General features: G+C 36.1%; 1 protein-coding gene across 1 annotated transcript; it reads right to left on the bottom strand.

The window, feature by feature from the left end:
• Nucleotides 1-376: 376 nt before the first annotated feature.
• LOC149214029 (uncharacterized) lies at nucleotides 377-4,975 on the bottom strand. Its single transcript, XM_089392182.1, has 4 exons — nucleotides 4,307-4,975; nucleotides 2,935-4,033; nucleotides 2,305-2,823; nucleotides 377-2,209 (listed from the first exon to the last, which is right to left on the bottom strand). The coding sequence occupies exons 1-4, from the start codon at nucleotides 4,834-4,836 to the stop codon at nucleotides 767-769; spliced, it is 3,591 nt and encodes a 1,196-aa protein (XP_089248308.1). The 5' UTR covers nucleotides 4,837-4,975; the 3' UTR covers nucleotides 377-766.
• Nucleotides 4,976-19,974: the final 14,999 nt, after the last annotated feature.

Genomic DNA, 19,974 nt, shown 5'->3' with positions numbered 1-19,974 from the left:
AAAATTAAGAGACAGCTGGCAAGAATGAAACTCTTCCCCTAAAGACTACACACAAATAATTTCATGTGTTGTAAATACCAATACATTACCATCCCAACTAAATTATAATCAAATTTTTAAAAAATAAAAATAAACTAAGAATGAACATTTTACTTTTCAGGACGTATCGTTCTACGTTGCCATTTTTCTTTATTTATTTTCTATTAACATTTTTTTCTTCTAATAAATTAACTCACTTTTAACATTAACATTATAATTCAGTACTAGCACGACCTTTGATTAAGGGACTACGTGTTCCAGCATCTATTTGAGCATTCGCAGTGCTGCACAGGAAACATTAGAAGATGAAAATGGACAAGAGAGTAAAAATGTCAACATGTTAACGGTTACCGACACAGGAAAGCTAATTTGAGATTCAAAGACAGCGCAGTGCCCCCATGAACGAGAGCCAGGCGTTACTTTCATTTTATACATTCAGTTGGATGTGATAAATAATATTGAAGTGTATGTTCTGAACGGATATTTAACTTTATTTTACAGAGGCGGATGAGAAATTTCAAGAGAGGAAGAAATTTGGGTCAAATATATTTGGAAGGGAGATCATTCAAAGATGGATCCTCAACCCAGCAGGAACCAAGTAAGATACAAGTCTTCAGGTTTCCAATTTTAAAAAAGTCCATGACCTGCAACTGCATGTCATCTCTCTGCCTGGAAACATATTCATCCTCCAACAGCCATTCATTCCCCAAACCTGAAATTTTGTTATTCATTCCCTGAAGCTGAAATCTTCACCCTCCAACTGTAATTCATTTCCCCACCAGAAATCTTCACCCTCCAACTGCGGTTCTTGCAACCACTCTTTCCACAACCTCAGATCTTTAAACAATTTCCATTCTATCAAATCGCTGTCAGTGTCATGAGATTCTAGGGTATGAAGATGTGTCGCCTGCGCCAAGCCCCTTATGCTCTTCAGCTGGACACATCCAGAGACCCGGAGATGCACCAAAGATATCAACGTTTCAAGGCCGGGCAGGTCCTCCACCAACTCACACTTTCTCATGTCCAGTTCTCGGAGTTTTGCAAGACCACAAAGCCCTATTACTTTCTTCAATGCATCACAACCATTCAAGTCCAGTAATATCAATGTTTTCGGCAATGCTCCAACCTCCGCCAGATCTAAACAATCGCTTATGTCCAGTTGTCTAAGGTTGGGGCAAACCCCTTCAGCAAATGATAATTCCCTTATTCTTGTGCCGTGCAGGTCTAACTGTTTGAGGCGAGGAAGCATGCATTCGTGACCAATGGAAGAGATCGCGAATCTGCCCCCACTCTGATCTGCTGATATGTCTATTCTTTCTCCAGCATTTCCCACGGTGCCAAATGGCACTTCACGTACTGGGCAATTCACTGCTTTTAAAATTTCAAGATTGTTTAACTCTCTTACAGCTGCTGGTAAATCCTCTACTGTTCCACAATCTATGGTGAGATTGGTCAATTGTTTCAGATTTCCAACAGAGTCGAACAAACATTTCCATTTCCCGCCGAAGAGTGTCAATTCTTTTAAGCTTTTCAAGCCACCCAGCGAAAGCGGCAGCATTTCTATAGAGGATTCTTCAGAGGATACTCTCAGAATTTCCAACTTGCTTAGGTTTCCAATAGCAGTTGGCAATTCTATTAAGTTTGTATTCCACAGCAAAAGCTTTTGCAGGGACTTCTGATGTGTAACCTGCGGAGGCAACACTTCCATTTTAGAACAGCTAGAAAGGTTTAAGCTTTCGAGCGATCTGATATTTCCAAAAGTTTCGCTCGAGAAGGTCAACTGGGAGCAGCCCTTCAAACAGAGGTGTTTAAGTCGAATTAAATTCCCGAAGGATTGTGGCAGGACTTGCAAATGGGAGCACCCATACAAGTTAAGATACTCTAGGTTCGTAAGATTCCCAAAAGAGTCTGGCAGCCTTTGCAAATGGTAGCTACCAGTGAAATTAAGATGTTGGAGATTTGTCAGATTCCCGAAGGCGTTTGGCAGCAACTTCATGCTTGCACGCATTCTCAAATGTTTCAGGGATCGGAGACGAAAGAATTCTTCAGGCAATGTTTTGACAGGGTAAGTCAGTTGAATCTTTTCCAGGTGCTTCAACTGCCCAATTGACTTCGGTAACTGTAGAAGGTCATTAACAATAACATTCAACTCCCTCAACTCCAGAGGTGCCTGCAGTGCAGACTCGTATAAAAACCTCCACCTACAGGAACCGAGAAAAATATATACACAAACATCTTTAATAAACAAAGAAAAAGCCACTTTACCTCGCTTTCGTCATTCCAGAGTGTTTCCAACTGGATCTCGCAGCCCACCATTTCTAAAACTCTTAAATTACTCATCGGAATCCAGGTAGGCAGGGAGTACCGACACGGCAGATGAGAGGAATCAATTTCCGAGCTCCCATAACTGAAGGAGAACCCATGCGAGGAAGAGACAACTTCTGGAGCAATTTCCGTGAACCCATGTGAGGAAGAAACAATTTCCGAGCAACCATGACGAAAGGGGGAAGAAATTTCCGAGCACCCATCCGAGGAAGAAACAATTTCCGAGCAATCCTCTGGTGAAGAAACAATTTCAGAAACATGTTCCGCGATCCGATTATGGGAAGACATATCCCAACGAAGCCATAGAAGATTTGACTGTCCCAGCAGGTTGGATAAGCTTTCACACCATGCACCTTCGACCCTCAGCAGCTGCAAGCCGCGGACATCAACAAAACGATTGCCAAGTGCCACAGGGTTGTCCAAAGACAGGGCTGATGTTTGTGTGCTAATTCCCCGCACCTAAATTGTTCACTGGAAAATGTTAGAAACAAAATTGACACCCTTCCAAAATCCAATAATTTACATTGTGATAAAAACACAGATTTTCTGAAAATAAATTTAAGAGCTTACATATGATTGGTAGAAGTTATTGTAGAAGATGTTTTCAGTTGGGCGCCAAAGGCGACGCTGAGGTTCTTTCTCCGCTAAAGCTCTGCCCAAGTCTCTAAGGTGATCGTGCATTCTAATACAGTTACTGGTATCGACCTCTACAAGATACTTGTTCAAGAGATTCTGAAAACCGATGGACCCGTCCCAATCAGATCCATCCCATATTCTTATAGCCTTATCTTTGTCTTCCCCTATGAAGAAACAGGCAATGTCTAAGAATATGTCTCTCTCCTGTTCATCAAGGCTATCATAACTGATTTTAAGCCTGCTTTGTATATCCGTGGGAAGTATTTTGGATATTTTGAGTAATTTGGCTTTCCAATACCGCAAGTCGGGGTTTTCCGAGTGAAGTAGCGCCCCAGTCACTTTGAGAGATAATGGTAATCCCTGGCACGCATCCAAAAACTCTCTAACAATTTCTTCAAATCCTAGAACAGGATAAGGCCGGTGGAAGGCATGCAAGCAAAAAAGCTCATGAGAATGTTCTAAATTCAGACCTGTCAACTTGTAAATGGACGGCTCTTTGATTCCTGAGACTGTAAGAACATTCTTATCGCGAGATGTAACTAAAACTAGGCTACCTGAACTAAGAACATCCTTTACTGGTGAAAATAAAACCCGCAGCTGCTCAACAGAGTCCACGTCGTCTACAATTATGAGAGCTTGACAACGGGGAACATGATGTCTTAACCTTGATATGCCTTCATCAACGCTATACATTAGCTGCTCCTGTCCAGTCAAGTCCTTATAAAGTTTACTTTGCAAGGATACTAAAGAGCTCCTAGCTGCAGCTTCTCTCACGTCAAACAAAAAAGAGGATCGATCATAATCTGATCTCTTACTGTTAAAGAATTGTTTAGCCAGGGTTGTTTTACCAACTCCACCAATGCCCACTATCCCTGCAACCCAGTGTCCGCCGAGATTGTGCGGTATCACAGTCCTTTCAAAATCTTGTAGTTTTTCATCCAACCCAGTTGGATATGCGGCCACATCCAGGGGAGGTTTTCTGGCCCTCTTCTGAACCAATTGCACGACCCTATCCACGAGCTCCCCCTCGTCCCTGATTATTTATGAATACATCCCCTAAAACTGTGAGAAGCGTATCTTATTTATGAATACATCCCCTAAAATTGTGAGAAGCATATTTTAAAACAGAGTATTTTTACAGATTTTAAGAATATTTTGGAATTTGGCTAACAGTAATACTTCTATGAAATTCTGAAATATCCCCAAAAATCTGCAATTGAGATAAATTCAGGAAAAATATGGTAGACTAATCTTTCTATAAAACATAAACTAAAGTAAAATTTGACAAAGGAGTGAGAATTCTCACCCATTACAAGCTTCCAGCTCCAAGCCACTTATGTCTGCAACACGACAAAGAGCATCTCCCCATTTTTCAACAGTGCTCGGCTCGTATCTCTTCTTCTTTTCTAGATCGCGAAGGGCTCGTCCATACATTCCATCTTCGCCCTTGCCCATTCTGACCCGTAGATCAGATGGCTTTACATGGTAAAACACCGGAATAATGCTAGTCCCCGATTTCAACATCAGCACGAGCTCTTCCAAACACCATTTTGATTCGGCGTACCTGGGAGATAAAATGGCTATATGAACAGAGGCGGTTGCAATAGCTCCTTTTATTTGACAACTTAAGTCGTCTCCCGCCTGCATTTCTGATTGGTCCAGAAAGACTCTGAATCCATAGGAAAGAAGCCGACGGTAGAGATGGCTGGCCAATGTTTTCTTAACCTCTGGGCCGCGATGATTAAGAAATACGTCATAACTGTAATTGATGTTGGAAGATGCTGCAGTGGAGCTGGAGGCGCAGGAACATGAAGCGCACATCTGATGATCTGCCATTAATTCTAATTATGACACAACAGATGAGTTGCTGAAGATGGAGCAGATCGATTTATGAAAAGTGAAAGGTATCTGTGTATTCCGTTAACCTAACAAGTACCGTAATGCAAAACTCCAGAAGCGGTCAGAGGCTCGAACCACTTATTTATTCTCGAGCGGACAAATTATTTTTCTTACACTTAAATTTGGAAATTTCAAAGTTGACCTCCTCATTAATCCATTTAACCCGTAAAACTCATTAATCCATTTAACACGTGTTTTACGCGCATTTCACTGTCACATGACGCTTCCGACACACATATGTTTAACGCGCATACTCTACCTGTTGACGTTTTGAAGGTTGGTTAAAGTTTTTTTAAATTATAAATTTTAGTGGTGATTTCTTTATTGACGGAAGGGGCTTATTTTATAGCTCATTATTAGGAGTGCTGTGATCATATTTCTAAATGAAATATTATAATTTTTATAGTGAAATAAAATAAAGTAATATATATATTTTTTGAGTATTTTTTTGAATGCAAGAAAATACATAATTTAAATAAATTTTCAATTTAACACGAAGAGTTAATTAAAATTGAAATATAATTAAAAAAAATTAATAATTGAAAAATCATTTTACTATGATAATATAAGTCATAAATAAAATATTTAAATTTGTATATACTATTTAAAGCAATTGAAAAAAATAAATTATAATGGCTAAAATATTTTAATTATGACTTTTTTAAAGCAGTTTTATTATGACTTTTTTAATTATATTTTTTTATCAATGCAAAGTAATGTACACAATCCAAGTTTTCAAATGAATTTTAACCACATTGAATCCATTCAATATATTCAAAAATATAATTTAAACAATTTTTTTTTAATATTTCAGTTTATAAATAAATAAATTATTTTAATATGAAGAGTTAATTAATATTGAAATATAATTAAAAATATATTAATAACTGAAAAATCATTTTAATGTGGACAATATAATTCATAAATAAAATATTTAAATTTGTATATATTATATATGATAAAAAAGGCTATATATATGCATTATTTAAAGCAATTGAAAAAAATAATTTGTAATGGCTAAAACATTTTAATTGTGACATTTTTTAAGTAGTTTTATTGTGACCATTTTTTAATTATATTTTTTTATCAATGCAAAGTAATGTACACAATTAAAGTTTTCAAATAAATTTTAAGCACATTGAATCCATTCAATACATTCAGAAATGTAATTTAAACAATAAAAAATTAATCTAGGAAGAGGTTGAGGGATTAGTAAATTATTAAATCGAATTTTTTTTGTCTTTTTCTATGAAGGCATACATACTCTATACTCTACCCCTCTAGTTTTGAACCTATACCCTCTTAGGAGGAATGCGCTTAACCCTTAGGCCCATTCAAGCTATATCATATTTATGTGATAGGTAAGGATACGACTATATTTTATATGGTAAATGACATAAGGCCATGATACATATTTATATAATTGAAAGTTTATAAAAAATTATATTAAGTTAAACTATTTTAGCTAGGCCCACTCAAGCTATATCATATTTATATGATAGGTAAGGATGCATGGCTATATTTTATATGGTAAATGACATAAGGTCATGATACAAATTTATATAATTGAAAGTTTATAAAAAATTATTTTAAGTTGAACTATTTTAGCTAACAATGTTAAGGTATATTAATATGTCATTCAACTAATAAAACTCTAAATTATAATTAAATTAAGTATGGTATTATTTATTTTTATTTATTATGATATAAATTTAAAATATTTTTAGATTTTTAGATTTTCAACTGGAATTGTAGTATTGAGAAAATGATTATTGGAGGCTGGAAAGCTTATTATGAGTTTGAAAACAATTGTAAGGTTGCTTATCTTTGTATTTGGAGTAAAAAAATGTTCCTCTTTGAGACCCTCGTCACCCTTGTTGTCCTATACGGTTATGATGTTAGGGGTTGCAGTTTATCCAGAGAGTCATGGAGAAAGATTGAGATGATTCAAAAGCATTTCATAACCTAAAATCTCAATATGAAGGGAAATACCCCTTATCCTATCCTTCTGATCGAAGTTGGTCTCTCCCCTATTGAAATTTGGGCTATGTTTAAGTATCTAATGTATAAGAAGAAGATTTACAACATGGAATCCAAGAGGCTTCCTAAAATTTCTTCTAACTTTAGTCAAAACCCCCACCTTCACCTCAAGCGTGGGTGGCATAAGGATGCACAGTCTTGGCTCAACCATTGGGGGATAAATGAGGAGATCATCTTGGGAAGCAAGGATAGTGTCAAAGATACTATCACCTCCAAATTTAAGGATAAACTATGGGATGATAAGGAGCTGGAGGGTAAAAGGAAGCTAAGATATTATAAGGAGGTGATCAACCCCACCCTTGAGAACCATAATTATCTTTCTGTTTTGACCAACTCGAAGAAAAAGATGAACATCGCTAAGATTATAACTAATTCTCATGAGCTTTGAAGTGAAACCATGCAGTGGTCTACTCCCGAGACTCACTGGGACGATAGAATTTGTCAGTTGTGCGATACTAAGAGGGTGGAGGATGAAAAACACTTTCTTTTAGATTGTCCAACCCTTACTCACATCCACTCTCATTTCCCTAACATTTGTCACACTTCCAATCTTCTTGACTTGTTAAGCCAACCCAACTATAGTGATCTTGGTGCGCTTCTTTCCTTTTTTTTTAAGCACAGAAATAAGATTCTAAACGATTACAATTAAATTATTTTTCTTCTTAAAGTCCGATAGACCATATTAGTCTTAATAGACATTAACAATCATCATTATAAATTTTATTTAAATACTATTAGTTATATGTAAAAATTATTTAATAATTTATAATAAAAAATTTATTTTAAAATAATAGTGAAAAAACGTTGTATTAAGTAAATTACTTAATGAAATACAATTTGTATATGGAAATATAATGTATAGACGTATTTTAATTATGTAACACTATGTATTTAATAAGGTGTTTTCAAGACTTATAAAATTATGTGAAATGAATAATATATGATGCATTCACACCTTAGTTAACTATAAAATTATAATTTTATATATATATATATATATATATATATATATTCTAAATTTTATTAATATATTAATTATATTAAAAAAATATTTATAATATTTTAATTTTATATTGAATATTTTAATCTTAATATAAGATATCTATAATTATAATTATATATATAATTTAAAAAATACTTGAGGAAAAAAATACAAATGGCAATGATATTATTGTTGGTTTCCATATCGCAAATAACCAAATCTCACTCATAAACTATGACTAAATTATAACCTAAAATATATATAACATTTATTAAATTAATCTTTTATTAATTTTCTATTAGAAAATGATACCGTCATTTTCAACAATGTAGCCATTATATTTGATTGTGGCATTCTACTAGTAGCACCTACTTGACTTTAATATTCTATTTTATGTATATAAGTTATGATTAAATTATTAAAATTAATATTTTTAAGAATATATATTAGTTAGCCAGGAAGATTTCCTGCAAGGTGAAATATGGTAAGGTGGTAAGAGGAGGTTATTGAACACGCTACGAGCATAGAAGCCAAGAGATTATTAGGATCAGTGGAAGGTGGAAATCCATTTTGCTCCAGAATGACTAGATTTAGGTACTAGGGAAGGAGTTCTAGTGGGTATGTAATATTTCTTCTTCTCTTCTCCTTTGATTCATGGGTATTAAGGAGGATGGCGAGTTAAAAGAATGGTTAATTGTTTGGATAATACACTAACAAGTGTATTTATGGCGTGTCTGGAATTGGTTTCATAGATATTGTTTTCACTATCCTATGACCTTGTTATTAAATCAATCTGTGTTGAACGATTGTGTTTGGAGAAATACCTTAAATGGGAATTATGGCTATATACCATACCCGATGGGTAGTTCTTGGAACACCCACAATAGGGAAAGTGGAGGTTTGGAGGCTCCTATCATATGATCCTGGGAATTATTTTGCAAAGGTATGGTTTTGGGCTAGAGGGTTGGCTCAAGGCACTCGATTAGGGGCCAAGAACCACTGGGAGAGAAAACCCTTCCTAGCATTCCTCACAATGGTTGTAGGGACGATATTGGGAAACTTGCCTTCAATTGTTTTGTTAGTTATGGTGTTTTTGACATGCACGCTGGAAAAGCCATTGTTCATGGAGTAGTTTGAAGGAATTGTGTGGCACACGAGATATCACATTATAGAGGGTTCAATGCTAACTCAACATGTTGTGTGTCGTCCTGCTAATGTATTGTTTATAGGACAAGATTTAGCCGAAGAAAATTCTAAGAACCCTGACCGCCATTACTCTAGATAGAACCCTGAGTTTCATAGGAGTTGCATATTAAAGAAAGGGATGGCTAACGTGGAACTTTGACATTGGGTCTCCACTATGCCAAGTTGAGGTCGGGGTCGAGGCAGAGAACTAAACAAAAGCAGTGGAGATAGAGGTCAATGTTGAGCTGGTAGAGGGAGGGGTCGTAGTAGTGGGTCTCATCTTAAGGTGGAGGCAACAGAAACATACAAAGATTCATCCTTGTCCACATCAGGGGATAGATTGGAAGTATGGGAGGACATGATGAATTCACGACCAGACTGAGCAGGTTAGAGCTAGTTTCAGTTTAGAGAGACATTGTTATTGACCCAGGACACACTAGAGGGTGAAGAAATATTTATACATAGACTATGCTTCTATATTAGAGAATGAAGACCTTGATGGTAAAACTGATGACAACAAAACTATAAGATCCTACGCAGTCTCAGGGAGAAATTTCTTTTCTTCGAAAGGACATTCGACAGATGAAATTTGGCTCGAATCAAGTGGTAGGGCAACTAGAATGTAGATTTTAACCCCATACAAAAGTTACCTACATACGAATTCCAAAAATAGAAAATAAACAATGGCAAGAGCATAAAACATAAAACATATATACACAGAGATTTTCGCCTGGATCCCAAAACCGAGACTACCAAATTGATTTTTTGTTATGTTCCTTTCAATGTTGCAATATATATATATATAGATACACATACCGAAGCATCCATAAATCCCAATCCATTAACCCTGGATTAGAACATAACCATAGTTCCGTTGACTAGATCTACAAAATACCATGGACAGAAAACCATCATGCCCAAAACCATGTGCGAAATCCATGCACAAAACCATAGGTAGGTCCGCCCACCTAATATAGGGTACAAAAAATATAACTCAACCCAACACTCTCCCACTTGTTGTTTTCTTTCCATAGGGGGCCACAAGAGAGCTTAGTCATTGAGTCAGCCCTGCAATGCCCATTGTTTCTCTACACCAAGAGAACTTCTTAGTGCTCACAGACTTTTTCAATGCATCTGCAATATTCTTCAAAGTATCCACCTTTACCAGTAACACCTTTTTGTCCTCAACCATATCCCTCACAAAGTGATACTAAACATCAATGTGTTTTGTCTTTGAATGATAAGTAGGGTTCTTTGCCAAGAAAATTGCACTTTGGGTGTCACAGTCTATCCTTATAGCTCATTGTACTAACCATATACTTGAACACAATCTCTGCAACCAAACTGCTTCCTTTCTTGCATGAATGACTGCCATGTATTCTGCCTCTGTAGTTTAAAGTGCCACTATAGACTGTCTCTTACTCATCCAACTGACTACACTTCCAAATAGGTTAAACACATACCCACTTGTAGATCTTCTCTGATCCAGATCTCCATCCCAGTTTGCATGAACAAAGCCACGGATGTCCAAAACTCTGTCAAATCCTGGTCTTCCTTGGTAACACAAACTATAATCATTAGTGCCACGCAAATACTTGAAAACCCACTTCACTGTTGTTCAGTGCTCCTTCCCTTGTTTTGACATAAACCTGCTCAATACTCCCACTGCATGTGCAATGTCTGGTCTAGTACAAACCATTACATACATCAGGCTACCGACTCTACTTGCATATGGAACATAAGACATGTCCTCTTCCTCCTCTTGTATCTTGGGACATTGTTCAACAAATAACTTTACACCTATAGGAATAGGAACCTTCACCGATTTACTATCCTGCATATTAAATCTCTGTAGTATTGTCTCGACATACTTCCTCTGGTTTAACTAGAGCTTCTTCCTTTCCTAATCTCATTTAATTTCCATGCCCAAAATATAGTTTGCAGCAGCAATATATTTCATGTCAAATTTGGAGGACAATTGGGTCTTCAAAACCTGGATAATTTCTTTGTCATTTCCAACCAACAACATATCATCCACATACAAGACCAGATAAATAATATGTTCACCAATTAATTTAAAATACACATAATGATATGCTTTGCTTCTAGTGAAGATAAGTCCCCGAACAAATGTATCAAATTTCTAATACCACATCCTTGGTGACTATTTTAACCCATACAAAGAATTTTTTAACTTGCATACCAGTTATTTCTTACACTTCACTGCAAAGCCTTCAGGTTGCTTCATGTGGATCTCTTCTTCTAGATCCCCATGAATAAATGTTGTCTTCACATCTATTTGCTCTACCTCAAAATCAAAAGCAGCAACAACAGATAAAAGTAATCTAATAGAAGCTACCTTGGCAACAGAAGAAAAAATATCACCAAAATCAATTCACGACACCTGGGAATAACCTTTTTCTACCAACCGAGCTTTGTATTTCTCCACCTTTCCTTCTACATTCATCTTCTTCTTGAACACCCATTTTCTGCCAACGGGTTTCCATCCAACCAACAACTCCACTAGATCACAAGCCTCATTTTTGTGCAAAGATGTCATTTCATCAACCATGGCCTCTTTCCAGAGTTTTCCATCCTCTGAATCTATTGCTTTCCTTACAGTTCTAAGATCATCATCGTTAATAAATAAAGAAAAATTTGAACAGAAAGCAGATGGACTATATCTTCTGACTGCCTTCTTTCTCGAACTAGTCTTCTCATAGCTGGAGTTTATGGCTCTTCATCTTTTGATTCCTCTTCTGCTGTAGAGTATGATTCTTCCTCCTTTAGCTCAAAATCTATCTTCTCAGGTTCCTTTGGTAGGACTTCATGTTTAATAACATATTTTACCTCTCTAAACACCACATCTTTGTTGCACACAAACTTCGTTATTTATGGGTTCCAAAGCTTATAACCTTTTCAACCATCCTTATACCCAATAAAGATGCACTTTTCAAATTGACTATCCAACTTTGTTCTTTTCTCCTTTGGAACATGTACATATGCATCACATCCAAATACCCTTAGATGTGAAAGAGAAGGTCTCTTACCAGTCCATACCTCTTGTGGAGTGTTATCCTCCAAGGCTGATGAAGGTGATCTGTTGACTAGGTAACATGTAGTCCCTACTACCTTTGCCCAGAATTCCTGTCATAACCTGACACCAATCAACATGCTTCTTGCCCTTTCCATCAACATCTAGTTCATTCTTCTCGCAACTCCATTTTGTTCAAGTGTGTATGGGGTAGTCTTCTGTCGTGCTATACCACAGTTCTTATAGAACTCTTCAAATTCCTTCTTGAAAAACTATCCACCGTTATTTATCCTCAACACCTTTATCTTCTTTTCTGTCTGGTTTTCCACCAGAGTCTTAAATTCTTTAAACCTATCAAATATTTCAGATTTCTTCCCGATAAAATATATCCATGTATTCCTTGAGAAGTCATCTATAAATGATACATAGTACACAAACTTTCCCAGTGATGGAATCGACACAGGTCCAAACACATCACTATGCACAAACACTAATATTTGTTTCACCTTCTTAGCACCATAGGGGAAACTCACCCGATTCTGCATCCCATATACACAATTTTCACATAAATCAAAATCCAGAGAGTTATTAGACATACATTCTATCATACCATTACCATGAAGTATTCGAAGGCCCTTCTCTCCAATATGTCCAAGCCTTTGATGCCATAGCATGGTCTTTTCTCCAGAGACTACTAGATTTTCTGCTCCACTTTGAGGAACCACAGATCTGTTGCACCCATCAATAACAGTGCTACCTTTGAAGCTTGTACAGAGTTCCAATCCAAACTCCCCACATCAATACCAGTGCTCCCGGAACCATCTTGCAAGTATCTTTCTCAAACACCGTTTTTACACCTGCATCATTCAACTTGCTTACAAAAATCATATTTCTAGCCAATGTAGGAATATGCAGAACACACGGAAGTGTTCTAATCCTTCCACCTTGCAACTTCAACTTGAATTTTCCATGAACAACGATTCTATCGTTCCTGGCATACCTTAAGAAGACATCGCCACCATCATAATTCTCATACTCGCAGAACCACTCTCTATGGGGAGTGAAGTGAAAGGATGCACTTGAGTCAATCAACCATGCCTCATGATCTACATGTGTACTTGAAGAAGAAGCCAACTACACATCCCCACCTTCATATGTGGTGGTTTTCGCCTCTGTAGAAGGAGCATCATCAGATCCCTTTCCTTTCTCAGCAACTTTAGATTTATAGTCCCTTTTGTAGTGCCCTTCCTTTCCGCATTTCTAGTACACCTTTATATGTTTTCTTGGAGATTTAGATCTCCCACTCGAGGATTTATTTTTGTTTCTGTTCTGGGACTGTCCTCATATAGACAAGGCATCACTATCCTGACCCTCCATTATTTTCTGTCTCATCTCCTCCGACAACAAGGATGAGACTATTTCATCAAACTGCAAGGCAGTTGCATTGCTACCTATTGCAACAACCAGATTATCCCATGAATCTAGTAGAGAACACAACAAACTGATGCACTTATCTTCATCTGAAATTTTAATATCAACAAATAATAACTGGCTTACCACTGTATTAAATGCATTCAGATGCTCTATCACTGAGTCTCCATCTTTCATCCTCAGGTTATATAGATTTTTCCGTAGGAAAATTTTATTCACCAGAGACTTAGATTGGTTCAAAGCCCCTAACATGTTCCACAAAGCCTTCGCATGAGCTTCCCTTGATACATTCAACAATATTGAATTTGAGACACATAATCATATTGTGCTCTTTGCCTTTCGATCAAACTTTGCCCAGTCTTCAACTGACATTGTTGTTGGTTTAGTACTCGGATCTACCATGATCCACTGATCTTTATCCACCAACAGATCCTCCATCTTGAGTTTCCACAACTCAAAACTTTGACCATTAGATTTCTCGATCTCTATATTTCCACTGCTCACTATCTTCTTTCACCACAAGAATTGATACCGCAGATCTCCCACTGAATAGGGTCCACCATAGGTCGAGCAAAAACCCCTCAGTAGCAAAGGTGTCCCCTTGAAGCCAAAACAACTTTGATACCAAATATAGGTTTTAACCCTGTGCATAAATTACTTGCATACGAATTCTAAAAACAAAAAATAAACAATGACGAGAGCATAAAACATAAAACAAATATACACAGAGATTTTCCCTGGATCCCAAAACCAGGACTACCAGATTGATTTTTCATTATGTTCCTTTCAATGTTACAATGCATATATATATACATGTAGAAGCATCCATAAACTCCAATCCATTAACCCTGGATTAGAATATAATTGTAGTTCCCTTGACCGGATCTAAAAAGTACCATGGACAGAAAACCATCATGCCCAAAACCATGTGCGGAATCATGCACAAAACCATAGGTAGGTCCACCCAGCTAATATAGGGTCCAAACTTTTTTTTCCTGGGGTGTCGCCCCCCTGCATACCCCCCTGTGACCCACCCGTGTGTGGGGTAGTTGTGGAAAGAATATAACACAACCCAACATAGAAAGAATTGAGACTCACATTCCATGTATTCTTCCATTGGCCCAATAGGGATCCACTACAAAGGATCTAGCCCCCAGTAGAATCATTTGATGATTAGCACTCTTTATTTTCAGTTTGTAGCCTTCGGGTATTGTCTAGTTAGTGTTATAGGTCAGCAAGACATTGCAGTGTTTTTAACATTTTTAGACTTGATCAGAACCTTTAAATTTTGGTCAAGATATGACTCTACAAGATGGTTAACAGACTTGATTTCCCCCTGGGAAGGTTGAGACCATGTGGTTCTTTCTTGAACTTGCATTTATAGTCTACCTTTTGAAAAGAAATAAAAAGATCCACTACTAGCATTAAAAAATTGTATATTAGTTAGCTATAACGTACGATTAAAATATACTTTGTAAGATACTTAATTTAATGTGTAATATACAAAAATTGTAATAATAATTAATATCAACCTTCATATTATGTGAGTAATTGTTAATTCTTTATCAAAATTAATAATAAGAAATTTACATTAAAAAAAATAGAATTTAAATGTATTTTATATAAATTAAAACATGTATATAGTAAATTAATTTTTTATTTTAATTATCTCTTTAGGTTATGGCGAAATAGAATTATCATTTTGATCTTTGGTGTCATTATCTAGTTTCTGAGTGACATTGATTTTCTACACGCGTTTTGTGGCATAAAGTGGTGGCCCACAAATTTCATAGGAAGTTTGATATGATTGTGTGTTCCCTTTGTGGCCACCTAACGAGTTTTCAGTCACCTAACTCAAACTTATTGGTAGATGATTCCAAAAGTAAAAAATATCACTTATTATTATTGTGCTATTTTCTCACAATGCAGTACACGTGTGAAAATTAGTTGCCGATTAATAGTATACAATTGAGATGATAATAATTTAAAGTTTAATGGAAAGGATGTTGTGTAGAGTTATTTATTTATATTATATTTTGTTATATTATTCAATATATTTGAAATTTTGATGGCTTGTTTTTAAGGATATTTATAAAAGTTGTTAAAAATATTATTCAATTATGAGTAAAACTTAGATTATGGTGAAAGTTTAATCAGAGTAATTTTTTTTTGTTAAATTCATGTTAAATGTGGTTAAAATAAGAATTTTTTGCTATAAGATTAGCTTTTTATTATGGAACTTCATTATTTGTATTCAAAATAAATCCTCACCACCTAGTTTAAATTTAATCTATTTCAAATATTTATTTGGGTGTGTAATAGGTATAGTTATCTTTAGACTAAATTTAGTGTAACACAATTTCTAATCAAATGGCCATTGATTTGCTTTAGCTTTTACATATATGATACCAATCACTTCATGCAACCAAGAGGAATATTTTAGAAGGTTGATATTGATAACCTCCTTCTAATGGAAAGGAAACTCACTCGGCTTCTTATGAGGAATTTTATAGGCTTTGTTGTCTTTTTCAAGCTGAAATTGTAGAATTCCATAGGCCTTTTAATTGACAAAGTGATAAAGTGTGTGTGGGGGTGCATAGTGAATTGTGTAGTTATGGTAGACTATGCAAACCCCATTAGTGATGCAATGTTTGATAGTGAAACCATTGGTCACTTATAGGGTGGGTCATTTGCGACTCTAATGACAAGGTTGGTGGTGATAATAAATCTCGAAGTAGTGGTGGTGTTGCTAAGTTTGTAAAGGGTGACATCTAACTAAGCATGATGGCTATGATTTTGAATATTGGAAAACAAACTCGGCTTAAACTCGTTACAAAAACTCTACTAAACTAATCTATTTTCATTGTTGTCCTTGTGTATAATTTCAAACTTTTAGAAGTAATTTAGAATCCCTTTTGAAGGGGATTTGAAACATTCTTGACCCTTTTTTGTCTTTGAGGTTTCTGCGAGTCTCATGATTATGTAGATTATCTTCCGGATACATCGCATTAGGTTTCTTTTTGAAGCCAAATTAGAGGAGGATTTGTGCCATTCTTAGATGTACGTTAACATACTATTTTGGAGGCCCTTGGAACATGATTGGAGTTTTATGAAGCCCTCTTTAATTATTCTTGAGAGCTCAAAGTGGTTGTTGTTGAGATATTTGTGACAACCCATTTTGAAAATTCCCTCTTGTAAACATTGTAAATATTTCTTTTGTAATTATTATTGTGAATGTAATCATGAGTAAACTGATTGAGGAAAACATACATGAATTTCAGAGCTTTGAGTTAAGGATATTGCTTGAGAAGTCAGAGGAAGTTGGTTATTAATGTCAGCCATGGGAAGTTACTTGGTGTGCCTTAAATAAGCTGACTATACCTTGACTCTCTCTAGAGAAAGAAAATATGACAACCATACCTCTCTTAGAAAAATATGCAATAGAAAGAGGATAGAAATTAAATTTGTGATGAACTATGCTGGTAGGGTGGTTGCATTAGTCATGTGCACATTCATTCAACCATTATACTATTGCAACAATGATAGTGGATTGAGGTGCAAAGAAAAAAAACTTCAGAATGAAGGGGGAGGAATAAGGAGGAAAAAAGGGGGGGTGGTCATAGGAAGGAGGAAGCACACAATAGAGAAATGATGATGATAACTCGAAAAGGAAAGGAACTAGGAAAATATAAGATATTTGTGTGGAGGAAAGGAGTTGGGAAAATATAAGATATTTGTGTGGAGGAAAGGAGCTGGGAAAATATAAGATATTTGTGTGGGGGAAAGGAGGCTATAATAACCTACGTTGGTTCTCTAGCAAGTTTTTGGAGGAGAACTTTTGGTTCTAAGCGAGGGAAGAGGGTGTAGTGGATCTCTCTTGGGTGAAGGTCATATGCTATTTGGATTCATTGTTTGGTTGGAGGCCTTATTTCTTTGGATTCTTAGTAAAAGAGATTTCATGGTGTCTTCCCATGCTTGTTTTTTAGGCCAACAATTAATTTTAATGAATGTTGGATTCTTTATTTGGGTGGATTCAGTGAAGAATGGTTGCCTAGGTTACAAGGGTGGAGATAATGACACCTTTGGATTCACTGATTTCGTTACAAGGGTGGAGATAGTGATATCTCTAGATCCCATGGTTTGGTTTTATAAGGTTGGAGATAGTGATATATTTGGATCTCCTGGTTCCGTTTTGCAAAGGTGGATATGGTGATATCTCTAGATTCCCTGGTGTGGTGAAGAGATCTAGTTGTTTCCCTAAAGCACTCCTCCTCAGGCTTTGAAATTTGACATAGGGATTATTGGTTGCAAGAAATATTGTGGTACAGACCAATATAAGGTTGGGTGGAGAGTCGAAGTCCTAATCCCAAATTCCAGACAACCTTATGATATAAGTGTTTACTTATGTTTTCTATTCTTGTGATGTTATTCACTAAATTAATGGATATGGCCTTGTGGAAATAATTGCTGCTATTTATGTTCTATGCTATTTGTATGTTGAGTTGTAATGTATGAACATGGTTTTGAGCATGTAATGTTGTTTTTATATTTTTATGCTTGTTGTGTAAATTGAACTGCTATGAATGAACTCAGATGTGTAACTATGTATGAGTAAAATCTTGTGGTTTACGTTCATGGATCTATGTCCATGTGTATGATAAGTATGTATTTTAAATGGTTAAATGAAACGTCATGAGACTTTCATGATAGTCTAGTGAAATTGGGGAATGCGGATTCCTTGCGCGTTTCAACAAGGCTGATGGATAAGCACGGAAGACTAAAGTATTTGTGTCTAAGACAGGTCGGATGGGGTATGGATGAGTTTAGATCTACAATCCATGAACCCATAGAAGGGAGGAAAAGTCTTGAAGCTGCAATCAAAGCATGAAAACATAGGTCTACATGGCTTGAAAAAATTTCATGAAAAATGCCAAGTTTGAAAACTTCACGAAAACAAGGCCATGTTTGAGTCAAGATTCAGCTAAGTCAGTGGTTGGGAATCATCTTGGAAGTGGAATTCAACAAATTCTAAATCTGATTTAGTCGGGTTTGAGCTTAGGTTAGGAGTCGGTCAGGTTGGGGGTCAGCAACTGAGTCTCGATAAGGTTAATCGTTGGTTGTGGTGATAAAGACCTACCCCGACTACATTAATACCTTCATGTGTTACCGCACTTCCATGTGGACTAATCTATGGGTGGTGGAGTGACTTCATGGGCACCACATGAGTTGCTACGTGAGTTCCATGTGGAATACATTGATGATGTGTTAGGGTTTAATGGGCCAAAATTATAATGGCCATAAGTTTTGATATGTAAGTCAGATTGGGGTAAATTTTACATCATTGGAAACGTCTTGATGAGTGTGACAAGATGATGGTATCGGTTTTTAATTTTAAAGTATATCAAAAAAGGGAAATTTTGTAACGCCATTTCCATGACAAGATTATAGAGGTTGGGTCAAACATAAGTAACACCTCTCCTTGGAGAGTCCAAGGATATGGAAGGGATCATTATAGAGTGGTATTAGAGCTAAAGGTTTCTACACTTGTACTTTTGGGAATAAAGATTGGAGCTCTATTACAGAGCATCAATGCTAAAGGTTTACCACTAAGACTTTAGAAATAAAATTAGAACTTCGTTATTAAAAACATAAGAGTTAATGCGAAGTAGGTCCAATATTATACCTATGGAAGCAAGGTTAAGGTCTTGGTATAGTATACCAGGGAGTAAAGCATTGATAAGGTATTAAACATGATTTGTACTACATGTTGTTGTGGCATAAAAACTTAGATTGTATATTGATATCTATAGCGTCATGGGAACTAACTTATGAGAATTGATGTTTTAGATACCGATGACCATGTGTTTAGGGAAGGAATTTCAAGGTAATGATGAATAGGTGTATTGGATATATTGAGGTGTTACTAATTTTATGTGTATGAGAACACATAAAAAGGCACTAAAGGGTTAAAATGAACAAGCAACATAGTGGTGCAGTAGAGCATTGACATGTCACAACATGGACATGAAGAACATGAATCAATTAATAAAAGAAGAGTTGAAGGCTCTCCTGATTGGATGGACACCTTGAGAATCCTAAGGGCTGAAATAAGGAGTTTTAAGGCTATTAATGAGAAGTTTGTTAGGGCACATGAGAGGAAGGTCGAAATGAATGCAGTGATATTTTAAAGTCTATTAGATTTGCAGATGAAAAGGAAACATGATATTGGAGATGGTTTTAAGTTCAAACAAAATTCTTCAAGGCATGGAAGAGAGGAAATGAGGACTGATGATGTTGACATCAATCTATCTAGGAAGAAGCACATGCCATCTAGGGAGGACACTGTGAGGGGAGGTTCCCTATTGAATACTCCTGAAAGAGGGATATTTGATTATGGGAAGCA

The sequence above is a fragment of the Pinus tabuliformis genome, chromosome 1_1 (genome assembly GCF_031772625.1).
Source record: "Pinus tabuliformis cultivar Carrire ecotype Pingquan chromosome 1_1, CPIR1, whole genome shotgun sequence".
NCBI classification, from domain to species: domain Eukaryota; kingdom Viridiplantae; phylum Streptophyta; class Pinopsida; order Pinales; family Pinaceae; genus Pinus; species Pinus tabuliformis.
The sequence above is the reverse complement of the archived record's forward strand: the minus strand, read 5'-3'. Positions and strand labels throughout refer to the sequence as shown.